At 32.6% G+C, this 25,956-nt stretch overlaps 2 protein-coding genes across 4 annotated transcripts in view; one reads left to right on the forward strand and one right to left on the reverse strand.

Moving 5' to 3' along the window:
• The window catches only part of ARHGEF33 (Rho guanine nucleotide exchange factor 33), a 110,136-nt gene extending 94,806 nt beyond the window's left edge, over nt 1-15,330 (forward strand). The window contains exon 19 of the mRNA XM_019647804.1: nt 14,086-15,330. Within this exon, the coding sequence (XP_019503349.1) occupies nt 14,086-14,167 (82 nt within the window). The 3' untranslated portion in view covers nt 14,168-15,330. The remainder of the gene's footprint in view (nt 1-14,085) is intronic.
• The window catches only part of SOS1 (SOS Ras/Rac guanine nucleotide exchange factor 1), a 132,029-nt gene that overhangs the window by 21,449 nt on the left and 84,624 nt on the right, over nt 1-25,956 (reverse strand). For all 3 annotated transcript variants that reach the window (XM_019647800.1, XM_019647799.1, XM_019647797.1), the window contains 9 exons: nt 22,838-22,965; nt 21,402-22,057; nt 12,437-12,518; nt 11,547-11,669; nt 11,141-11,244; nt 9,773-9,995; nt 8,648-8,767; nt 3,542-3,704; nt 2,797-2,914 (listed from right to left, as the gene is read on the reverse strand). In XM_019647800.1, the coding sequence (XP_019503345.1) occupies nt 2,797-2,914; nt 3,542-3,704; nt 8,648-8,767; nt 9,773-9,995; nt 11,141-11,244; nt 11,547-11,669; nt 12,437-12,518; nt 21,402-22,057; nt 22,838-22,965 (1,717 nt within the window). The remainder of the gene's footprint in view (nt 1-2,796; nt 2,915-3,541; nt 3,705-8,647; nt 8,768-9,772; nt 9,996-11,140; nt 11,245-11,546; nt 11,670-12,436; nt 12,519-21,401; nt 22,058-22,837; nt 22,966-25,956) is intronic.

Raw genomic sequence — 25,956 nt, forward strand, 5'->3', positions numbered from 1 at the left:
AGACCAATCTTAATTATGAGGATGGATATAAAAATCCTAAATGAAATGATAATGAACAGAATTCGTTTGTATATTTAAAAGCTTAATCCACCATGAATAAATAAGGTTTAATGTTAGTAAGTAGGAGGGTTCAGTATTAGTAAATCTATAATTTTAATTTGTTAAGCAAGAAAAATATTTCTCTAAGATGGCAAACTATAAAAGTAAATGTATATTTCTAACAAAAACACAGGAGTTAACTATGAAAAGAAACTTCTGTAACATAATAAAAAGCATCTAATCAAGCAAATAGAAAAATTATACCTATTTCTGCTAAAACTGAGAGAAATAGAGCTGTTTATTTTTATCATTATTAACATTCATTTGGGAAGTTACGATCAATGTTATAAGGCATAGCACAGAAATAAGATCAAAGGAAGAGACACGATCATTATTGGTAGGCATAATTAAATATTTAGAAAATCCAAGGAAATTAAAATTTCTTGGAATTAACATAACTGACTATTAAAATAATGAATACCATTCACAACCAAAAACATCTAGGAAAAAAGCTACGTATCATAAATTGTCTTTCCAAATTAACTGATTGTTTCAACTGTATTATGGGGAATTACACCCCTCCCTTATAAAGTTCATTTGGAAAAATAAAGAGACAAAACTGGCAAAGAAAATACTGAAGAAAAATTAAAGAACCAACTTTATCATATATGAAAATACTGTAAAGCAGGGTTTCTCAGCCTTAGCACTACTGACCTGTTAGACTGGGTAATTCTATTTATTTATTTAGTTACTTTATTTATTTATTTATTTATTTTTAATAGATTTTTTTTTTCTTTTTAAGGAGGGCAGTGTCACTGGCCCGCATATGTGGGATCCGAACCGGGGCCCTCTGGCGTCCCAAGCCAGTTCTTAACCATCGCGCCACTTGGCCAGCCTGAGACTGGGTAATTCTTTGTTGTGGTGGACTGTCCTGTGCATTGTAGGATGTTAGGATGTTAGCAACATTCCTAGCCTCTGCCCACTAGATGCCTCTAGCACCTTCCAGCTGGAGCAATAAGAAAGGTCTCCAGACTTTGCTATATGTTCTTTGGGGGGCAAAAACTCCCCATTTGAGAATCACTGATTATAAAGTGACAAGCATTAAAACTGGGCACTAGTATAAGAACTTAATGGGAAACTATTTATTAAAGAAGGAGGTACTGGGGCATCTCCCAGTCGGGACCCCCTCTCGTTTTGAGAGATGTAACTTTCTGCTCTAATAAAACTATCCTCTGCTACAAACTTTAAATAAATAAATAAATAAATTAATTAATTAATAAAAAATAAAGAAGGAGATACCATATATAAGTGGGAATAAAGAAGGATTAATAAACCTGGGTCAACAAAAAAATAAATTTGATGGAGAAGTAAATTTGAATATTTCATATGATGTCTACAACAGACTTCAATTTGATTAAAGAGTTAAATATAATTTTAAAAGTCAAGTCATAAAGCTAGGAGAAAATGAATAAATATTAAATTACTAGACTGAAAGAATTTTCCAAGGTTAGAACCAATAGAAATCATAATGGGAAAGATGGACATTATAGAATTTATAAAGTATTTTAAATTGTTAAAGTATGTTAAAGAATAAAAACAACAAGGCAGATTGGTAAAATATCTCGCTCAAGAAAATACTCTCAAATACAGAAAAATATGAAGATATTCATTATAACATTATTTAGGAAAGCCAAAAAGCTGGAAACAATGTATTATATCCAATCACAGGGTAATAGTTAAATAGTCATACCAACTTTGTGGAATATTTATTATGCAGCCATTATAAATGATAATTATGAAGACTAATAAAACACAACAATATATTTAGGATATGGTAAGCGAAGAAAGTAAACAATAGTGTGTACATGTCATAAATGATTACAACTATATACAATGTGCACAGCAAAAAAATTAGAAGTAAACACAAAGCCTAAAAAAGTGGGAAAATATGATATGTTAATTGAAAAAAAATCAGGACATAACAATATTATGTGCAGTATAACCTAAAACTATAATATATATATATATATATATATATATAGATGAGGAAATGGCTAGAATAAAATATACCACACACTAAAAAGACTAAACATCAGACATATAATAGAGACCATAATTTTTGTAAGCATTCAGAGGAAGAATCATCAGCGCACATATACTGGCAGAGAAAAGAAACCAGTGTGAAAGAGATATTAAAAATATGAAATACAAGAAATAAATGACAGAATAAGACGGAGGAATCTATAGAAAGGGAGAGGATTCAGATGGTAGATGTTTCAGTCTTAAAAGGAAGAAAATGGCACTTCCTTCCTCTGGTGCAGAAGGGAAAGAAAAGAGGGTAGGTAAAATTTTGATGTGCAGAAGGTATGGGCCCAAAGGCACATGCACCGTGATTTTAAGCCATGTGAAACTGTTTACAAGAAACATGATTATAAATATGGATGAGTATGAGATTGCCGCTTTTGTAGAGCATTTGGTTTATTAAAATTCAATACAAAAGATTTATATGAACATAAAAACACAAGTAAGCATTATATAATATCAAATGGCTGCCCAAGAAATAAAAAGTGGAATGTATATATTGGGCTTGATATTAAAAAGTCCTAATAAAGAAAAATTCTAAGGGGATTCAGGTGACAAATATTTGTTAAATAAGTATTTCCTGCTGGTATATTACACATGTGTAAATTCAGTCATTTAATGAAATAAATGTCTTGTTTTATCCAGAAACACAATAAAAATTCAAGAAATGCTCACCAAAGAAAGGCACACATGGTGGATTAATAGACCTGAGTTTTGCCAAATATTTCTTATAGTGATCTTCACTTAATTCATGAGCTTCTTCTAAAATTTTCTTTTGGCGACTTGGTATTTGCTACAATAAAAAAATAATATTTAGGGAGCATAAGTTTACAAAAGGAATCAAAGGTTTTGTCAAAAAATGCCAGGCTAAGAGTAAACCCCAAACACAACTGTGTCAGTTTGATTCTAAGAATAATACTGCCTCAAAGAGATGATCTACATGGGCTCTAGTACAAACTTACAGGTGTGTGTGTGTGCACATCTGTCTGAAATCTAGTTTATTTTGCCATTCCTCACACAATTATGTAAATATAATTGTACATTATATTACAAGTTCAGTGCTGAAAGCTTTTTCTTCTTCTAACTTAGGCTAGGATCTATAAATGTATTTTAATGAGAATTTAAAAAGATCAACTATTCAAAATTTTGATAATTCCATCTTTTAAACTGTTATTGAAAAGACAGATGAGGCACTTAAAAATTAAAGATCAGGGCTGGCTGAGTGGCTCAGTTGGTTAAAAGCTTGCTCAAGAGTTTGAGCTCTGAGCAACAGCGGTTCGATGCCCGGCCCGAGCTGAGCTGCCAAAAGGTGGCAGGATGGCTCAGCTAAAAAAAAAAAAATTAAAGATCATAATTGTTAAAATTCTGATTCTTAAAACAGGGAATGAAAGTTCATTTTTAAAAACTTACACAAACCTACCTCAAACGTGTGGTCTAGCCTGTAAACAGGTGAGGAGTTCATAGCACTGACAACCTCAAGGACACCATTGAAGTTGTTCAGCTCTTGAAAGACTTGCAGAATCTCAATTATTCGACTCACCACAGCTACTCTTTCTTCTAAGTTTTCAGTTTCTACAATACATCTGGGAATCAAAGACAAAAAATGAATTAAAAAATTTGGAATTTTTCCAACAAAGACATGATTTAAAGAATTTAGTAAATAAAATAATGTACAGTGGGGTGTGGCTATAGTATAACCATAGAGATTGTATATTCAGAATAATAGGCAAATAGGAGACTGGAAGATAAGGCAGTGCCACCACAGTCAGGCATGCTGCTCTTCACTGTTTTCTAGACTGAAACCTTCAACCAATCAGTCATTTTCCTACTATATTTGGGTATCCTCTCTCAGCATTAGAATTAACGGCTGAATCTAACATCTTGTTGAATGTATGCTAGTGTTTGGGACGTGGGTATGTTCTAGGGGAATTTATTCTAGAATTTAAGAATTCTGTACCTCTTATTCATCTAATTGTAAGATTTTAGAGATTAATGCTTAATTTCTTTGATATATAGAAATAATTAGCTACACTTCTAGGAACAGCTCTTTACATAAGCATTGTAAGATTAAAAAGTCAATGAAAGTATTTTATCACAATTAAGAATAAAATTTTAAAAATTACTTAGAAAGAAAAAAAGTCAATGAAAACAAAAGCGCTTTACATTTAAATACCAAGAATCCTTGGAAAGTATATCCTGGTGAATATCTAAAAGGAAGTATACTATGCTCAAAAAAAAAGAATTCCTCAGTGGACATTTACTCTGTATTTCTAATATTTGAGAGAATTTATTTACTAATCAGTTATCAGCAAAGAAAAAGACATTTTAATCTTGTTTTTCAATAATGTAATATTAAACAGCTTATAATCTAAGAAAAATAGAATAAATGGAAAAAATAAACAGAAATCAATATTAAACACTTTGAAGAATGTAAAGTTACAGATTACATTATTCTCTGATGAGGCTGATATGACACTAAGGAAAAAAAACCATTGCAAAACTATCAAAATAAATTTGCCTTATTATCAAATTGAACATAACATGGGTACATGTTTAAAGCATTTGCTAGATCTCTACAAAGATGTATTCTAGGTAACCAGTTAGCTGGACATTTAAAAAGGTATCAGTATAATATGTTTATATCTTTTACTTATTTCAGTTGATATTACATAGGTATACAAACTGATAGCACCTGTGGAGCTTTTGTAAAAATTAGGTAAGTCTGGGGCGATTTATCCATAGGTGACTTCAATTCTAATGCACATCCATGACTAAGAACCACTGCGGCAAATGAACAGGAACCTCTCACATTGAAAAGGCAGGAGTTGGAACCCTTGTACACTGCTGATGGTGGGAATGCAAAATGACACAGTCACTAAGGTGAACAGTATGGAGGCGCCTCAAAAAATTAAAAATAGAACTGTCATATGATTCAGCAGTCCCACTTCTGGGTATTTATCTGAAAGTATTGAAATCAGAATCTCAAAGATATATTAGCACTTCCATGTTGATTGCAATGCTATTCACAATAGCCAAGATGGGGAAACAACCTAAATGTTTGTCTATGGATGAATAGATAAAGAAAATGTGGTCTACACATACAGTGGAATATTATTCAGCCTTAAAAAAGAAGAGAATCCTGCAGTATGCAACAACATGGATGAACACTGAGGTCATTATACTAAGTGAAATAAACCAGTCACAGAAAGACAAATACTGCATGATTCTAAATATATGAGTACCTAAAATAGTCAAATTCACAGAAGTAAACAATAGAATGGTTGTCAGGGGCTAGGGGGAGTGGGAAATGGGGAGCTGCTAATCAACATGTATAAAATTTCAGTTATGTAAGATGAATAAATTCTAGAGATCTGCTGTACAACATTATGCCTATAAATAACAATAGTGTACTGTATAGTGAAAAAATCTGTTAGTAGGGTAAATCTCATGTTAAGTTTTCTTAATACAAGTTTAAAAAGGAAAAGAGCAGGAAACTTCTCAGTAATCTATTAAAAAAATGGGACAGAAATGAAATGGTCTCTATGTCTTATCAGTTATGTTTTCTCTTTACAGACACTAAGTTTTAATTATTATGATGGAAAAAGTCTTCTGCATACTAAAGTATAGTTATTTAACTTAATAATGAAGAAATCAGGAATTTTTACTTTTTAGAGGCTAAGAAGTAATAACATAAATAGAAAGAAGTCCTAACTTTCAGATTACTTGGGATGTTTATTTCTCTTTAGGAAATGCTTTCAGGTCTTTATACATATTCTAGTTCAGGTTCCAGTCATTCCCTTATGTCACTGGCCTCTTGTTCTGATAATTTCAATATGCTCTGTGGAAACCTTTTATCACCTTTATAAAATATTAGTCAAGTAATCACATTGTTATTTACTCAGAAAAAAATATGGCCAATATATAAAAATCCAATCTCCGGCCACAACTATAAAATTTCATTGAGATTCTGGACTTCTGAGATGATAATGTAAGGATCTCTGCTTATCTAATCTCTCAATGAAAATGGTGAAAATCACACACACACACACACACACACACGTATATATAAAAATTATATATAAATATAGAGATAAATATATATATATACACATATAAATACATACACTTAAACATACATATATACACACATAAATATTTAAAGTCTCTGGAAATGGCCCTAAGAGTAAGTGGCAAGTGAAGAAACATCTACTCAGGAAAATCTACAAAAATTCAGTAAGAGAGGCAAGAGTTTGTGGTGTTTGAACCGGGACCGCCCCTCCTTCTTCCTCCCCAGAGAACCGCCTGGCGGGTTGGGTGTTCCTGGCTGCAGACTGCTGCAGCCAGGAACACAGGGCTCCGAGTCGCAGCTGGACGCTTTCTTCCCTGGAGAAGCAAGACTTTGCATTTCTTTCATCCTGCCCCAAGCTGCAGGTTGCTGAGACTAAGTCCCAGGTGAGTGTAGCTGAGAAATGGGGACTCCCTTCTTCTGCGTAACCCCTATGTGGAACAGACTACCTTGAATGTGGCATACTGAAAATACTGGGAAGACAGCCCATCCCTGGCTCCTGAGACAGTGGTTCCATGCCAGGAGATGCAAGTCAAGAGGACCTCAAGCTACTGAGTGCGTGTACACACATATGTACACGTACACACACACACACACACACACACCCGCCATCACCAAGCACTCAGCTCCTAGAGCAAGAATTTCACTCAGAGAGAAGCTTGCCATTGTCCCCAACTCCAGAGTTCAGGCTCAAATAGCTCCTAATGTTGTCATTTGCAACGAAGTGTGGAGAAGTTTAAACCTTAGGGCGCTCTCAAGAACAGTGAAGGTTGTGGTGCAGAGCAATTGGGAGATTCGTGGATCTAATGAAGATACAGCCTAGACTGCTGGTGGACTAGTTTGCAAGTGAGATCCAGGAAATAAGACAGCTGAGAGGAGCCCTCCTAAAGTCAGAACAAATATGTAAACAGAGACCTCAGAAACCATTCTTTCAGAAGAGTCACAAGTTGACTGGGTTAGTTTGAAGAGCAACTTATGCCACCATGGAATTGCTGGAAACAGGAGAGCGATCAGTTGGCAATTAGAGCAGTTGAACAGCTGCGCGTAGTCATGGACAGAGTGGAAGAAAGCCCTTCCTGTGCTACTGCCTTTTTAGGATGACTCTGAGCATACCCTAATCTGTACCTCCCAAAAGAGGGATATCTCAGTTTAACATCTCAGTGTGAGGGGCAGGTGGAAGAGAATAGGCTTCACCAAAATCATCCAGGTAGTCACTAAACAAATAAACAAGCAATAACAATAATAAACCCTGGGGTAAGAGGGACAGAACTCACAAGTTCTGTTATCTAAAATGTCAAGTTTCCAACAAAAAATTATGAGGCATGCACAGAAACAGAAAAGTATGACCCATTCATGGGGGGAAAAACCAGGGAACAGTAACTGTGTGTGAGACAGACCAGATGTCAGATTTAACAGAAAAATATTTCAAAGTAGCCATTATGATTATGTTCACAGACCTAAAGGAAAGCATGATTTAAAAAATAAAGGAAGGTATGATGACAATGTGCATCAAATAGGGAATATTACAAAGGAAATTATAAAAGGAACCAAATAGAAATTCTGGAATTGAAAAGTACAATAATTAAAATAAAACATTTCCTAGAGGGACTCAATAATAGATTTGAACTGGCAGGAGAAATAATTAGTTAATTTGAAGATAGAGGTGTTGTTCAAAAGTAAAGGCAAAATAAAGTAAAGGCTTTCCCAGACAAACAAAAAACGGAGAGAATTTGTTGCTAGCAGATGCAGTGTACAAGAAATACTAAAGGAAGTTCTGCAGGCTGAAAGCAAGAGACCCCAGATGGTAATACGAATCCACACAAACAAACAGCACAAGTAAAGGTAATTATGTGATTATATAAGATACTATAAATGCATATTTTTTTCTCATTGCTTCTCTTAAGTGATTATATATTATTTAAAGCAACTGTATAAAATAATGTGTATGTAATGTATTGTTGGGCCTATAACAAATACTAATGTAATCTATGTGTACTATATTGCCAATCACTGCACAAAGAGGTGGGTGAGAGTAAGCTGTAATGGGCTAAGAAAATGATGGCAAATAGTAAAGCAATAATTATAACAACGTATTTGTTAGATTTGCATCATTAATTATATGTAATGCACATTACAATACCACCAAGAGGGGGAAAGGAAACAGCTATAAGAGTAACATTTCTATGTCTGACTGAAATTAAGCAAATATAAATATGGTAAACTTTAACCAACTGAGCCACTCGGCCGGCCCTAAATATGGTAAACTTTAAAGCAACCACTAAAAAATACCCTTCAAAAAACAACAACAAAATCATTAATGAAATTAAAATGCTACATTAGAAAACTATTCACTCAGTGCAAAAGAAAGGAGAAAAAGGAACAAAAAAAAATGAGACAGAACTGCAAAGAAATTTAGAACATCTGACTGCTATGAAATGTAAGAATGTAAGTAATACTTACTTCTCAAACCACAGCGTGAGATTAGTGGTGTGCCGGATCATTTTCAGAAGATTAGGAGAATTAATTTCTTTGTCTTCTTTTGTCCACACACTTCCAACTAATTCTGATGGCTGTACAGCTCTAAAATTATCAAGACATAATTCTACATGGCACTTTTCCCTCTAGTATACTGTTTTATTAAGCAAATGAGATAAAACTAAACTCCCATATAAACTTTCCTCTTACACCAACAGAAAACTTTATGACAAATTATAACAAAAAATTACAATTATGCATCTTTTTCTACATATTAAAAATACTTTTATGCATGTAACTGTATATACTTTTATTATTGCTTTATAGTAGCATTTTGCTTTGGGCAAAGTTAGGATTTCTTCATAATATCTTTCCCAGCACTTAACAAATATTATTTAACAAATTAGGGTCCTGGGAAATAAAATAGATTCTGACACCTAGTTTTGAGAATAGTGACCTTTAGTGGGAGGATATCTATAAATTTAGTTCCTTTTGTCATTTATTAAAAAACAGATAGTTTGAAATTCTAGTCCCCATTTTAAACTTGAAAGACATTTTTGAGAGTAGTTATAGCAACATAGAAAAACTAAAAAGGCTGTAACTAGCCATGACTTAAATTCATAACTGAAACAGCAATAGCTAACTTACAGAGCCCTTACTTTGTGCTAAGCGCGGGACCTATATTAACTGTTTTAATCTTCACAATGGCCCCAGGAGTTAAGTACTATTATTAGCTCCATTTTACTCTTGAGGAAACTTGAGGGGCAGAGGGATAAAAGTTACACAAGAAGGTTAAAGTTGCCCATGAATACCAAGCCAGCAATTGGTAAAGGCAGGATCTGAACCTAGCTTTACCAACAAGGAGTGAATGCAGAGAGAAAGAAGCTATAAATTCAGACAAAGCAAGGGGGGTCAGAGAGTGAAAGAGGAGGGCCTTCTCTACATCAGGTCTTATTACTAGATACTTCATGTACTATCTCTTACTACTAGATACTTCATGTACTATCTCATTTTTGTCTTATAACAATCCTCTAAGGCAGAAACCAGTATTGCATATTAAAAATTAACTCCTTTAATGTAATTTTTCAGCTTGAATGTCAAATTACGTACCGATATAGATCTGATTCAAGTAAAGTGAGTTGTCGAGCAATTTCTATTGGATGTAAGGTGAGCAGGTCAAACGTCTCTATGTGTCCAGGTCTGCTTATATGCCACTCAACTGTGGGAGGTGAACTTTGAAATGTAATATTATGACCCGGTCCATTGTCTCTTGCAATTTTTTTCCTTTGGATTATTTTAGTGATGGATTCAACCCATTTTTTCATTGCTTTACCTGAAATACATTACATTTTAAATAACATTTAAATACTTTTTACTCAATATTTTATCTTTTAGAATAGTTTAAAATGATACAACTGACACCTGAAAATATCTGTTACAAAAATTTCAAATGATCAAAATTTTAAAAATGGAAGTTCCCCTTTCCCTTTCCCCTTTTCCCTATCCCAATCTCATTCTTCATGTGGGTAACCACTGTTAATAATTTGGTATATATTCTTCCATATCCTTTCTAAATAAAATTAGAAAGTAAATTTGTAGAGATTTTTCACCTCTTGTTCTGAACTTCATTCAAAATATTATTTTATAATCCTCTGAAAAGAGATTTATCTTATACAAGTGAGATTTATAAGGACAGACTACACACATTCATTGTTAATCTAATTAACATTGCAGTTTTATAAACCCAATTGTGCCAGAGGACTGAGTTCTTCATTCTAGCCTGAGTTTTTGATGTGGCTTTGTTTTGTACTATGCATGAAAGTACTATTATTTAACCCTTTATTTTCAGATTCTCATTTAGAGTATACAGTGGAAATGGAAACAAGCTTGTCTAAAATATCCTTAGGCCTATACAATCAAAGAATCTTTAAAACTAGGAGGGAAACTTTGAAGATCATCAAGCCTAGCTCCTCATGTTACTGATGAGGAAACCGAAGTACAAATAATCAAAGTAATTTCACCCAAAGTCATGTATCTGCTGAGTGGTAGTGTTAGGAACAGAACCCTTGTTTCTCTGCTCTGCTGAATCTCTGTTGTATGCACTATTTACCTAACTGTGGCCCAGTCAACCTCCATCACTGCTGTTATCATGGTACAACAGTTCCTAAACAGTCTTCTGGTACACACACTTTCAGATAAGTGTAAAGACAGCATAAATTGAGACTTTTTAAAAATCTAATTCCAAACTAACCAAGAGTTGATTCACTAACTGAAACTACACTGGACCAACAGGGTGATTTCTGAGCAATCTGTAGGTTAAAAATGTTGTTTGATGATAACTGAAAAATTTTTCAAATTGTTATGCTGGCACTATTATAAACACCTCTTAACAACGCTGAGCAATATTAATGTCAACTGAGTCACCATATAGGTACTTTATTACACATAAAATAGGCACTTAAAAAAAAAACCACGTACCTCTTACTGTTCCAATAAATTCCTCCATTCGCTGCAAAAGAGCTGTATCTCTTTCAAAATCGTAGAAGTGGTGCTCTACCCAGTGCCGACATACATTTAATACTCTATGGAATGAACACAGAAGAGTAATTGAGTTATATGGGAACTCAAACATAAATATTTATCACAATGAATAGTATAAATGAAAACAGAGTAACTCTCGCCAAATTAAATCTTATAAACAAATGGCTTACCAATTTCAAAATTCTATGTTAATTAAGATTTATACAATGATTTCTGATAATTGCTTTTCACTCGTTTTACTTATTACCTCTCCTCCTTGTTTGGAAAGGATCCTAATTTACTTAAACTCTGAAACAAAGTTCAGTAAAGACGTACTCACTTCCGTTATTTATTTAATGCTTACCGCAGTTGTACAGGCTGTATATATTCTTTTCTAAATCTTTTTAGTTCTGCGCTCAAGGGTTGATCTCCATTCTCTATAGCTATGCGATCTGCTTCTGTTGGCTCAGGCTCTGGAATTTCAAACCTAGCATAAAACAGAACAAATTCATGAAAATACTAATTATACAAATAGAAAACTATAAACCTTTTTGCTAGTCAGCACTATCAAGAGAGCACCGTAAAAAACTGCTAAGGGGATACACATTAGTGAAAATAAGTAAGGCTTCTATAATATAAAGGTTAATGATCTAACTTTTTTAAAAAAAATTAAAACTTGCCAAAATAGGTAAAACTAACGAGAAACACAATAAACAATATATGCAAAGTCTAAAAATAAATGTGATTATAAAGTCATGGAACTGGTGTTCATTTTTGGCTTGTGTAATTACTCTAAATCAGCTAACATAATACTTTTGAAGTGTAATGCTTGAAAAGTTGACTGCTCTTTGGGTGGATGAAACATTTTTTTGATTATAGTATTTGTTCACTAATAAGCTCCACTTTCTCAACATGTTGTATATTTGAAAAATTTTGTTTAGAACATCTAAATCATCAAAATTTGAATTTCCAAGTCTAAATTATACATTTTTATACAGTTCTTTAACTTGATTCATTTATAAATTTGAAATTTCACATACTGAGTTTCTATGTAAAAAAGAATGGCTATTTTTGTATTTAAATAATCAAAACTAACATAAAACAAATGGTCATCTAAAAGTGATTTGATTTCTTATAAACTGCTCGTGAACTACAATTTAAAGCTCATCCAATATATTTCCAAGAAATACATAAAATCTTAGGTTCAACCTCTTTTAAAAAAATAAAGAATTTAAACATTTTAAATTGACAGACCTTTCTATTATAAGACTCAGTAGTTCTTGAGGTTTACAAAAGGATCTGTATGTCGTAAGAAATGTCCGAACAAAATTGGGATCTAAGGAGAAAAGGAAAAAATATCTTATTAAAATCTTTGGTTCAGAATAATTAAAACTATTGTTTATATTTTCAAGAGACTAAATAGTCAATTTTAAAAGTCCCAAAATGCTTGACTACACATATGCTTCAGACTTTGTAATGAACAACTAGCTTTAGTACTTCCTAAATTAGTGGCAAAACTATGGATATTAAATTTTACATCAAGTTATTTTCTTGACCTCTGCACAACTCTGACTAGCTGATCTTAAACTCATCATCAGCCACAGGAATGTGAAGGGAAGAACGGGAAAGGCAAAGACAGGGCATGAAAGCGAGCCCGACCTGCTACCTGGATCTCAGAGCATCACCAGTTAGTTTATCGCTCTCGTAAAGAGAAAGGCCACAGCAATAATAGACTGCTTTTCCTGAAACCCAGACTAGTTTACCTAGAATCAGTAATCTAGATTTCTTTCAATCATGTTAACAGAGCATACAACTAGAAATTGGATCTTACAATGTTGTAGAAGATTAAGTTAAATAGTTTCTAAATTATTTTATTTGCTAGAGGTCTTTCTTAATGAAAACTGCTAAAAGGTGATTATGAATACCTATAAGTTTATTAAAACTATTAAGTGTGCAAGAATAAGCTGATTTGGTTCTATTCACAGCTTTTAATTCCTTTTATTTCAAGTAGTCACAATGAGAGTTCAACCATAAAAGCAGGAGTCTCCAACCCCTTCCATGAGAGGACCTACTTTTCATTCACATCTCCATGAAGTAAAACAGGTGGTTGACTGAGTGTGATCCCATTCCCAGGCCTGGCCTACTCCAGCCTCTCCCTGACAGTATTCTCCCAAGTTGTGGAGAAAGGCTGCTGTCATCAGCACAAGAGAACTGGGCTGTAATCTTCTTCATAAAGAGTGGGAGAAACATCTTCCCACAATGGAAAAAAAAATCACTTCTATAACTCAAATTTCATCAAAGTCCACATTTAGTTGTAAGAGTTGTTAAAAAGAAGGAGGGACGAAGAGTTCATTAACTTGAGTTTTTTATCAGGAGCACCCTTTTCCTATTTGACACTGTGGACTGGTAAGCTCTAATTTAATGATAAACTCATTGAGAGTAGCAACTACCTTTATTTTTGTTAGCCTCTACACTGTGGATCCTTTATAAGAAATACAATGTCTTTATAAGCATTGGATTTAGCAAGAATCAGAATTAATGTGTTTGGAAATTTCTATTTACTATAAATTTAGCCTTAAAATAATTATATTAACTTTTTCCCCAAAAAAGCAAATTCATGGATTTATTATAAAATAGAAATCAATTTCCAAACTATTGGTATACGTAGGCATCAAAATAATGAATTGATTTAAATATCACACACCCTTGAATTTAAGATTATAATAATACTTTTTTAAGTTAAAGAAAAATTTAATAACAAAAATACATTGGTTTTAAATGTCTCTCTTCTCCTTTAGCTTTATACCTTCTGAGGCTAGAGTAGGTTACTGATAAAAGTAATTTAAATACATACAACCCTTTAATAATTTCCTCTCTGTTGGTATTTTATTGTTTGTCTTCAGTTACAGAGTTCCTCAAACGTTACAGACTAATGTCTCATCCAGAAGAAAAGATTTTAAAACAGAAGGCTGTACAAGATTTTAAAACAGAGATTTATATCGGTTTCATCACAATCCTCCCTTTCAAGAATTCTTCTTCTGTTCTGCAAATCTATTTGTAAGGTGAGGCTACTCAAAACATCATGTATTTAGGAAGCAAAAGCAGTGGCCACTGCAGAGATGCTGAGCTGTCACTGCAAGAGAGCCTAGACCTTTAGCACAAGGTGCTCCAAGTACCCCTGAGTGCTGGTCCAAATTTAGGGTGACCCATCCTTTTCTAAAAAGAAAAGTGTATTTCCATCTAAAAATCAATATCCAGATCCATTTCTTCTCAAATGACACGTCAGGCTAAAAAGTTGTGGGCTATCAAAGGTACTTTTGAGTTGAAAAACAATAAAAGTTCGCTCTAAGTGAACTAAAATGTGTTTGAAAAACTGGCTTTTTAAAAAGGCATATACTTAAAAATGGTCTTTTCATCTTAACCCAAAACTTCTGACCATTTCAGCACTTTAGTAGCTGATGACATTGCTGGGCAAGTCATGATGTGCCTCAGAGCAACATCAGTGAAACAGGGACCACATCGATTCCTGATGTCTGCTATGTAAGGCTTTCAAAGAGCATTCTCATAATTTACTCCATAAGATTTGTGAAGTGAATAGGGTGACATTTTCCCTTTTTTACATATGATTGAAGTAACTAAGACTTATCTAGGGTCACACAGTTGAGTGACAGAGATGGAAGCATATCTAGATGGTGTGATTCCTGATTTAGTGCTTTTTTCCAACCGTATCACATAACCTCCTAAATTAAAGGATTCCTGAAGGTTTCCAGAGCTGTGAGATCTAAATATAAAGAATGAATCCATGAATTATATAATTACTATAGAAATTTACATAAATAATTCAGAATGTAGCTATAAACTGCTAATCTTGATTAAAGGCACTAGAAAGTCATTGAAAAACTAGCAGACTGATTGTGCTTCTGTAATTCTTGTTAAGACTTCTTCCAGATTTTAGGAAGTAGCATCTGTACCTTCCTGTACACTGTATTCAGAATGGAGTTTCTGAAGCTGGTGGTGAAATAAACACTCCCACAATCATCAGTTGTACTAAGTTCTAAAATGACTCAAGTTTAAGTTGTTTGTAGTTGGATCAGAAATAAGAGTAGTCTTGCCAAAAAGAAAAACAAAACAAAACAAAAACCCAGCAGGAGCTAAAAATAAACCAAGAGAATTTGGCAAAAGTTTAAGTACTTTCAAAAACTATCTTAGAGGCTGCATATATTCCCAGGCTTGTATTAATTTGGACTCTAATTTTACTCTAATGCAGTGGAAAATTGCTAATGAATGAAAAACTTATATCAAGAGAGGACATAACATCTGTATCTGAAATTTTATAAAAAAGGGTACATATTCCAGAAGATATTATTTTTATTGATTTCCCCATTTCAGTGATTGTAACATATACCATGTCACACTAACCACTGAAGACCTTTATCTAATTAATGATATAAAGGACTAAGATAATTTGATATTTAAAAAATATCATTAATAAGGACAGGTTATATAATTTTGTAAGAAAACGAAGTTTTACATTTATCAAGCAATGATAAAAGCTAAGTTTTATATTGCCTCTGTTGGTTGTGGAGTAGCAGTTATCTATCTACATTATCAAATGATGTTTCAGAGACAGATGGAAGGCAAATGCATAAAAATACAAAAGCCAGACTGGTTGGTTTTAAAATATAAGCACAAACATATTTGGGGAGAAAATGAAAATGAAGTATTTCGATATTCCACTTCTCTTTGTTTATCACTTGCTTGTGGATGTAATCCCACAAACCTCTTTCTGAAGCTAACCCCTAATGAATTTCAATATAAGCAATGACAAAGAACTTTGTGGTTTTTCTCTTCTATATGACTCTCAACTTCCTGTACTCAGATTTCCACCATGCGCACTACCTTCTCACCATCCCTCTCTCTACACAACCTCTCTGTACATATACCAGCCAACTCTACCATCAAGTCCCTGGTGTAAGCCCACGTTGTTTCAAACATGAGCTGTAGTTACTCTTTTCTGCTGGTTTTCTAGCTGTCTGTCTTGTTCACACTAAAATTATTTTTTGATAATATTTTATTGCACAATTCTAAATCTGAGGAACTCAGAATATATTTACATTAATGTTCAGAATACAGCATACTAGATTTGAGGTGATATATTCAATGCTTTTTTCCTATGTGCTTATTTTGATCGACATTTGACATTTTATTTGACAAGGTCAATGACATTTATGAAATATTTATTACATAGAGAGTTATTTATGTAAAGAATACCCCTCCCCCAACAACCACAATGAAACACTGTTAATCAGGATGTCTGTTCACTGTTCACGTGATCATTCTCCCTTTAATACAGCCATGTAAAAAGCTACAAGAAACAATAAGCTCCTCAACAAGGATTTATAAACAATCACTCCTGAATTCCTTAAAAAAGGAAACACGCTATGCTGACGCACAAACACTTAAAAAATTCAGAGTTTAAAAATAGAACAGCACTGCCCTATAGATCAAAAGCTATTCAAAAGATTTTTTTTAAAGTTAAAACACCCAAACTGAGTTTAGACGGGACACAAAGTCAAAAGAAATCTGATGCAGGTTTTTGAGGGTTTTGTATATGAGGGCATAAAATAGCAGTCAATATTTTAAAGAAAAACATAAACTGGCATAAGTTTTTTCAATACCATTTTCCATAAAAGAGAGGTTCATCATGCATGGGAAACACTGTTTCCCACACGCTTCAATATGAAAAGCTTTCATTTCCATATAATGTCAGTTCTGAATTATTATTCCTACACCTCAAGGTCACCTCATTTCTCTAAAATAGAACATCAAACCATCACCAAACATCTTTACCCATGTTGTTTTAAGCTTCAATATTTGTATTTTATTTCCCATAACTATAACCAAAGTGACATTCCCACTCTCGTCTCTTCTTTATGCATAGTGCTTTGTGCTTTCTTATTATAGGTAAGGAAAATTTCTTCATATCCTTGCCAGATTCAGAATGATCCGTCAAACTAGATAATTTTCCCCCTGGTGTTTGGGATGAATTCCAAAGTTCTGATGTAGTAAATTACTGTATGTCCAGAAACACTGAATCTGAGAGATAAGCTATAAGTTATATTCCACATATGGCCCTGTCACAATCTTTTAAGCAAGTTAAGCACTTTCTACTTCACCTAAATTTAATTTTTTCTCCAAGAAAGCTTTCCTTTACAGAGCAAACAACACTAATAGAGTAATGACTGAGTTTTGTTACAAACTAAAATTATGATGACCAGTACCTAACTATATACTAAAATCTATGCATTACAATGGAAGTTTATCTATAGTTAGAACTTATTATCTATTTCAATAAGAAAATGACTCTGACTATATCTTCATAGACCTGTGTTTGCCCAGAAATGAACAAGCCATTTATAGTACTGGCAAGTCAAATCAAGCAGGTAGTTTTTATTATTCAATACACATAATAAAAATCATATTCTAATGAAAAAAATTCACCTTGTATGAGTCAATGTAACATGATGAAAAGTATATTCTATTAAAAGTCAAGAAACCTACTTTCTAGTTCTCATTCTGCATTTACCTGATGATACGCTTTCTGCCAAATCACATAACCTTCAGGGGCCTTGGGTATTTGTCTATAAAGTGAGGGACTAGCACTAGAGATCTATAGCTTTATTTCATAAATTACTGTTAAAACACTTTAGGGGTCAAGTTGGCTGGGACCACAGTGAAGACTGAATCAAGTAAGTTAAACTAGTTTTTCTTCTCCTTTTTCTGACAATATCTGGTCAACTTATAATCTGAAAAATGTAAGTAGTGCTTATTAGTTATTAAAGTTTCTCACTGTATTATAGCCAATATCTTTTATTATAATTCTATACAAAAAAATGTGCAAGTTAAATTTTACCTCTTTTTCAACGTAAGCCACAACTTGCACTGTATGTTCTCCAATAAAAATAACTAAACTAACCAAACCAAAAAAAAAAAAAGAACAGACTAATAGTTCTTAAACAAATGGTAACTTGATCTGTTATCATGGTATGTTATCATTGTAGTGTGGACTCAGAGTCCATTTGAGCTGGAAGAGACCTTAAAGAAATAGCTGCTTTCATGTTTTACAATTTTATAGATGGTCTATTAAAAACACATTCTATATTGCCAGTAATATATTCAGTGACAGATCTTACAGAAGAGCCCAAACAATCTAATAATTACTACTAACTTGTGTGTAAAAACCACAATTCATGAAAGTAATATATTTATGACGTAAGTTAAAATATTCAATTAAGCTTCAAAAGAAGAAAAATGTCAAAAAACTTAGCCACAATACTTTTAAAACCAACACTGACATTTTATTCCTCAGGAAATTAATGAAAGAAATTTTTTAAAAACTAACTTTTAAAAAAAGTAAAACAATCTTGTCAATTTAAATTTGAATATATTTAACTTTGCCAAGTTCTATAAATCTAGAAATTTAAGTATTTTATATTAACTAGAAATACGACTATGTAAAATATTCTATTCAAAAGCTAAAAATCAATATAAGTGAGAGCAACTACCAAAAATAACTAATAAAACACCATGGCAAAAGTGCTGTGTCCAGAGACTTGGCTAGCACTGTATACATTAAGGAGAGAAGACGGCCAAGTTTATAGAAAAACCATCAGCTATGTTTGTTCAAGTTTTGTTTGTTTTAAAGTGGCCTTATTCAAAATATAAAGCACAGTTCCCCAGGAGAGAAATATTTAATTGTAGTTCTGCAGCTGCTTAGTAATAATCATAAGGTCTGGGAAATACAGCGTAAGTTTAAAGAAAATTTTTATCATTTACAATCATAAGTTCTGTGAATACAGCAAGCAGTTTAAAGAAAATTTTTATCATTAATAATTGAGTTTCACAGAAACAATTATATATTTTGGAATCTGAAAGTGTTTCCAACTCAAAACCACTAACTTGTGATAGTAAACTCTAGTTCTTCAGTACCTGCCACTTATATTCCTCTAACAGGAAAAAAATAGTACAACTTCTGCCTTAGGAGTTTTGCTATTAAACGTATGGATTAATTTTACTTTAAACAGAACTCAAAGGTATTTAAAATAAATGAAGGACAGTTTAGAAAACTTATGCTAAAAAATTCTAAGTCTTCTAAGACACTTAAAAATCAGAATGATGTGGCAAGAAGAGCAATTTGAACTTTCAGAACCTTAAAAATTCCTTATAAAAAAATCTATGCTACACACACATAATAATAATTTTTAAAATTTCTTAAAAGTAGCAAAGAAATAAGTATTTTGCAACCACCAATTTTGGGTAATTTAATAAAACATTTTGTAGTTGTATTCTAGATCTTAAAGAGTATACAGAAGTTGATGAAGATCAACTAAATAGGTAGGTCATATTAATTAATTAAAATCATACTTCCGAAGTTTCATATGTAAAAAAGATGACAGAATAATCTATTTCTTTTTCATGTAAAATCCTAGACAGCTTATCTAAATTTCCTGTGCCTTGATTTATTTTATTATTTTTGGGCCAGTAAAATGAATATACTGATTACAGAAGTTTCTAGGTGAAAAAATCCATGGTAAATTGGAATCCCAGGCTTGTCTTCTTTCATTATATTCATCATATGTCAGCTACTGCCTGCTACTACCAAATGGTATGTGCTTAGAGAACCCAAACTGCTCCTAAAATCAGCCTACGGAAAACACCATTATTTTAGTATAGAAAAGGCTATCAAAAGAACTACCAATTAGAGGCCAAATAAAAACTAAAAACAAGACACTGGCTTCTTTATCCCAGAGACATGTGGATATAATGAAACAGATTATATTTATAAAGTGCTCTGATATGACTAAAAAAATATTCAAACTTAACTTTACTTTTCTGCAGGGTGACCCTGATAGATTCCACGCCATATAAGTAGCTCTGACTGGACATTCCATAAATTGAACAGATTAACATTACTGAATGCTAGTCATCTTTATTACAGTGAAATAATGGATATCTGTAAAAGTTTAACTGGTACCAGAATAGTTTCCAGAGAGAAGTGAGAACCTATTTACAGGACTTTAAAAATTGAAGAAATATTTCCCCAGAAACATACATCTCCTAGAGATAGGAATATATTTAAGCAAAAAGTATGGAGATGGAGGTTAACTTTCACACTTAACTATTTATGAATAGTATTTATAAGAATTACATTTGATTTTACATGTTTTTTAATAAAAACATTCTTTGAAAATAAGTTTGCATTTATATTTACAAAGAGCTTTCATATATTCATTTATTCTTCTCAACAATATTCTAAGGTAGCTGTTGTGATGTTGATTTTTGAGATGAAAAACTAAGGTTCTGAGACCTTAAGCTTTTAGACCCTGCTAGAGTGAGGATCTAAATCCAAATTCAATGTTCTTTCTACTATACCACACTCTACAATATTTTACAATTATCAAACTTCCTACTATGTAGAGAAATTGAAGGTTGAAGAACATTGGATTATCGTTTGTTACTTTATTAGAAGAAATTAAATTACTTTAAAAGTGAATCATAATATGTGTTCCTTACCTCTCAAACACTATATCTGATTCAGCTGTTATCAATCTTCCTACGTGGTTTGGACATGTTTGTCTCTAAAAAGTGCCTTGCTAAGGTGAAACTGTTTTCTTTAATAACCTCAGTTGTGAAAAGCAAAAAATACAGAAAACTTAAATGACTTCAAAGATTGCTAACTTTAATAAGTTTTAGGAATGAAAATTAAGAAAAAGCAATGCTGTGTATATAGTATGTACTACCAGCACAGTTTTGATGATGGATGTATATGAAAATTTTTTACTGATTTTAATCTTAATAGTAGAAAGAAAAAAAAAGGTAAAGCTGTAAAAAAGTTTTTAGGTCCTAATGATGATGATTTATCACTACTTTTAGTTTTATTTTTGCTACTTTCTAACTGGATAAATTCAGCCAAGTAACTTTATTTTCTCATTTAAAACTCTGATTGTAAAATTTTTTTTAAATGTATGTAAATGTGGTAGGAAAAAGTATAAAATTTCAAAGAAGTATAAAGTGACAGTATTTTTGTCAAAGAAAAATGATAATACAGAGGTCTTTTGTTGTTAGTTTGCTTTCTATTTTAGGTACAATGACCAGCACAGCAAAGAAAATCGGCTTGAAGCAGGAAAATAAAAGTGATAGGCAATTTCATATTTCTTACCTGCATACATATGATATGTGAGCCTCTCTATAAGTTTAATAACAGTTCCTGCTTTGATAATTGGAATTCCAGCCTTGGGCTGCATGTTTTCTTCAAATATTATATTCTCTTCAGAGTCAGGCTCTGCAAATCTATACACATCAGCACTGGGGAGCCTCATCTGCTCCTCCTTCTCTTCCTGCAGCATCGTCACATCAAGCATCCTCTCTAGTGTACTCCGGTACTGTAAAGATATCAGCGCTGCCATCCAGTTGTTTTTCTCTTCTGCTGACTTGGCAGAAAATATAACACTATTTTCATCTTTTAAAATTATTTCAAAAGCATGCTTGTACTCACTGGTGTCATCTTTGTCATTAATTTGTACCTTTCTCATAAAAAATTTTTCTTTAAGACGATATTCTGCATTGCTAGCACCAGGAAGTCTTGGTTGCCCATGATTTGATTTACAGCAAATCATTAAGCCATCAAAGAGAAATATGTGTCTCTCATGTTTGGCTCCTACACGTGTAAGAGTTCCTTCCATTATAAACTCATTGCAACACTGTCCAATGTCCTTCCCCTCCCAACCATCAATGTTCTTCTGAATCTCATTCATTTTCTTGATTGCTAGTTGTTTCCCCTTCATTTGCTGACTGTAAAACCGACATGCAGATTCACTGGGATAAAGGAAAAAACATTTTAGTACACAGATGACAGAAAACCTAGAATTCACGTAAATAAAGGACAGTGTAAAAGAGCATTTTAAGAAGTTACATTGAGAGGTTTTCACTAATTCTCCAAATATATTAGTGTTACAAAATTGCATAATTTTGGAAACTGAAGCAACACAGTAGAGACATTTTTTTAGCTCTCTAAAATTAACAATGATAAAATTCTACCCTATAAATTTAGCTACAGAATGATTATTTCCCCTTGGCTACTAAATATTTAGAATGACAAATATTAAAAGGTAGCCCAATATAGTGAAAAAAAAGTAACGTAAGAGGCTTAAAAAATTATTTAAAAATGTTTAAGAGGACAAGATCCAAAGCCAAAAAACATGCACATATTATAATCAGGAAACTGGAAGCATTATTATCTGAATTAAAGCCTCGAGTTATATAATCCCTAAAATAAAGGACACTAGTAATTTTACTTTGACAGAACAATGATGTTGACATAAATCTACCCTACACATTTTACTCTACCTCTCCTTTAGCTTACCAGTTGATTCTCAGGAGGTCTTGTCTGGGAGTATGCAAGGAAAATGCACAATATGAAAGGTTTTTCAAACAATAACAAATTCTCTTGGCTTTGATGTCACTTCCTCTGAGAGACCAAGCTTGTCACTAAAACTATTTTCTTCATTGTTTACTTGGGAGGGAACTGGGATCCCTGAATTTATACCATGATATTCAAGGTGAAAAAGATGATTATAAAAAAGCCAAAATATTCACCTCAGTCTTCGTTTTGCAAGACTTTTAGAACATATTTTTTCCATACCACTCTGAACATTAAGCAACGCTGTTATTGCTTGTTTCAAACATTCCTTGTCTTCTTGATCTTCACTCTTTTCTTCTAACTGCTGTAAAGTGAAAATGACAAATCTGAACCAGTAGAAAAAATAATAAGCCTATTTTATTTAAGGATAAAGCTAACAATGATTCAATTCTTTCTACCACAATAAAATTTTTCAATGTGTCATAAACTATATTAAGAGTCTTTTTCTTCTGTATGTATTACTATCCATATCAACATGCAACCAAGTTGTCCACATTGAAAAAAAAAAGTAGAAGCAGTGTTAAAATATGTCACACCCTTGTGACAGGCAGTAATGTGCAGTTTCTCAGATGCATATGACTGAAAAGAAATGAGGGACATAAATTATCTTTTTAACTTCATAGGACTTAGCAGTAGGCAGGCACACAGATGAGATATTTTTGAAGTGTGCAATTTGGTCTTACATTTTTGATTCCAACATTAATGTTGTAGGCAATGGGATAATAAGGAAGCTAAATAAATATACAGAGAAGGATGCAATAAAGTGGCGAGGAACTTGAAGACACAAAAACTAGGATCAAATTTTGACTTTACTTCTGTGTGACTTTGGGACAAATTACTTGACTTCTGAGCCTCACTTTTCCCATCTGTCAAATGAGTTTTATAAAAAGCCTGCCTTGCCTACTTTATGGAGTTGTTACTAAAAATCAAAGTCCTTTGTAAATGCTAATGTATAAGTTGTTTTCTTTGTAATTCTATTACAGAATTAACAGTATCTGAAGAACTTTGTCAGTATTCATGTTAAGATTTTGAGTAAAACTAGGAATACACATATTAGTGAAACTCATGCACATTTTCTCAGGGGCAAATATACTACATATGCCAGACAGATAGTCTGTACTTAACAAGGATTATTACCATCATCAATAACTACTAATTATCAATACAACAAGGTGGCTGTAATTCAAGCAAGCAATTGACTGAGGTATGAGTGACAATAAGTGACAATAATTTATTAACCTTCTAAACCTGTTTCTGGCAGACAAAAAGGAAAAGTTAAGGAATAACAGTTACTCAATGGGGCTTTCATGCAACATTTAAGAACACTTACTCTACCATAAAGGAAAAGACTTGAGAAATAAAACCATAAAGTATTTGAGGCGATTTATAAAGGTTTACTTTTCAGTGACCTTCATTAGTCATTGATACTTTAAGGATTTTATGGGGCCGGCCGAGTGGCGCGTTGGTTAAGAACTGGCTTGGGACGCCAGAGGGCCCGGGTTCGGATCCCCTATATGAGGGCCAGTGACACTGCCCTCTAAAAAAAAAAAAAAGGATTTTATGTTCTTGAGAGATATTCCTTAGAGATCAACAAATTCCTTTCTGCTTCAATTGATAAAGATTAGTTATACATACACACACACACACACACACACACACACACACACACATATACTCATGACTTGTGAAAAGTAAACCTATTTCTATGATGCCCCAAACAAAAATCTATTCATAATAATTTCTAAAATAAGGATAAAAAGGAAAAAAGAAGTTTCCAAAGAATAACATACTTTAAAATACACATATTAAAAAATACTCAAATACCTTTTACTCAGAATATTACTCCTTACTATATGGCCAGCTAGATTTAAAGACAGTCAATGGCCAAGTGTTCATAAAGAAAATACCAGGTTTTTATTTAACGGATATTACTGGTAGGCGGAAGGCTGGCTCTGGATAATCTCTCAAAGTTCCTCTTATCTCTATCCTTCTAAATTATTTACCTCTCATGTGGCAGAATTTTTTGAAGTCAAAATGTTACCATTATCAAGTTTAGGCTTCAAAGGCAGCAAGCTAACACTGAAAATAATATTCAATAAGAAAGGGCAAAATTCTACATAGTGTAATGATGAAAGTACCACTAAAGAGTAAACTATTTCATCAAGTTGTTTCAGAATTTAATCACTCAATATTCAAGTCAATATGATATATGGCGATATTTTAGTTTTATAGAGTTGACACTAATAGCTAGCAGAATATTACTGAGTCTTTCACATTCAATCATTTGATATTTTACATTATTAATTCAGGCAAACATACCTAAAGTCATACAAAAGACAATTCTAACACACATAAAAAGATTTATGAAAGTAACAAATCCATTTAGACATGCATTTTATTTTTCTATTCTAAAAATGATTCAGGTTTCTGGGTCTTTTATCTATCATTTAACTATAGCATTTCACATACACAAGTATCTCAAATATATTGTTAATATATTTTAAAACCACAAACCCAAAGTCTATTTCAAAACCCATAAAACTTTATATGTAATATAGTTTAAAGGAAATAATTTTTAAATGTGATTTTTACCTTCATAACATTAGTCAAGCATCTAAAATAAATTTCAATGTAATAAATGACCTTTCTTTTAAGCATTCTTTGTTTTGACTCAACATAGCTGATTTAAACTAGGCATTGGTGCAGAATAATTCAAGCTAACTACCATCAAAGGGATGGTTTATTGTTCCTAGAGAAACAAAGTAGTGGCAATTAGTATGTGAATGAGACTCCACAAAGCAGCAGTATTCCTTGTTACCAAAGTGATATCCAATACCATGCTTTTCATGGGTGCCTATTTAATAACATTCATTGGTGTAATAGCAACAATTTAATTTTACCAATGAAGTTCATTTAAATAGTTAAAAAAATACCAAGTTCTAAGATTATATTGCTGTATATGAGATTGTATTTAAATTTATTTAGATAATCATATTCTAAAAAACAATGTAAACTCATATTCTCTACAGAGAACATAAAATTTACATTTTCAAAAGAAAGGCGCCATCTTTACCAGTGATTACTTCTTTTTCTGGTTCTTTAGCAATAACTAGAAAGGGCAGTAGTAAATATGGCATATTGCCTGTCCAATGGAAACCCCGGGAACTAAATTGGGTTAAATTTAAGGATCTGTGAACTGGAAAATATTCATAATAGTATTCAGGAGAGGAATAAAACTCAAGGTTGGTTTATACATAAAAAATAAAGTGTTATACCTGATGTATTTTATATGATT

Source organism: Hipposideros armiger, unplaced genomic scaffold, assembly GCF_001890085.2.
Source record: "Hipposideros armiger isolate ML-2016 unplaced genomic scaffold, ASM189008v1 scaffold_116, whole genome shotgun sequence".
NCBI lineage: Eukaryota > Metazoa > Chordata > Mammalia > Chiroptera > Hipposideridae > Hipposideros > Hipposideros armiger.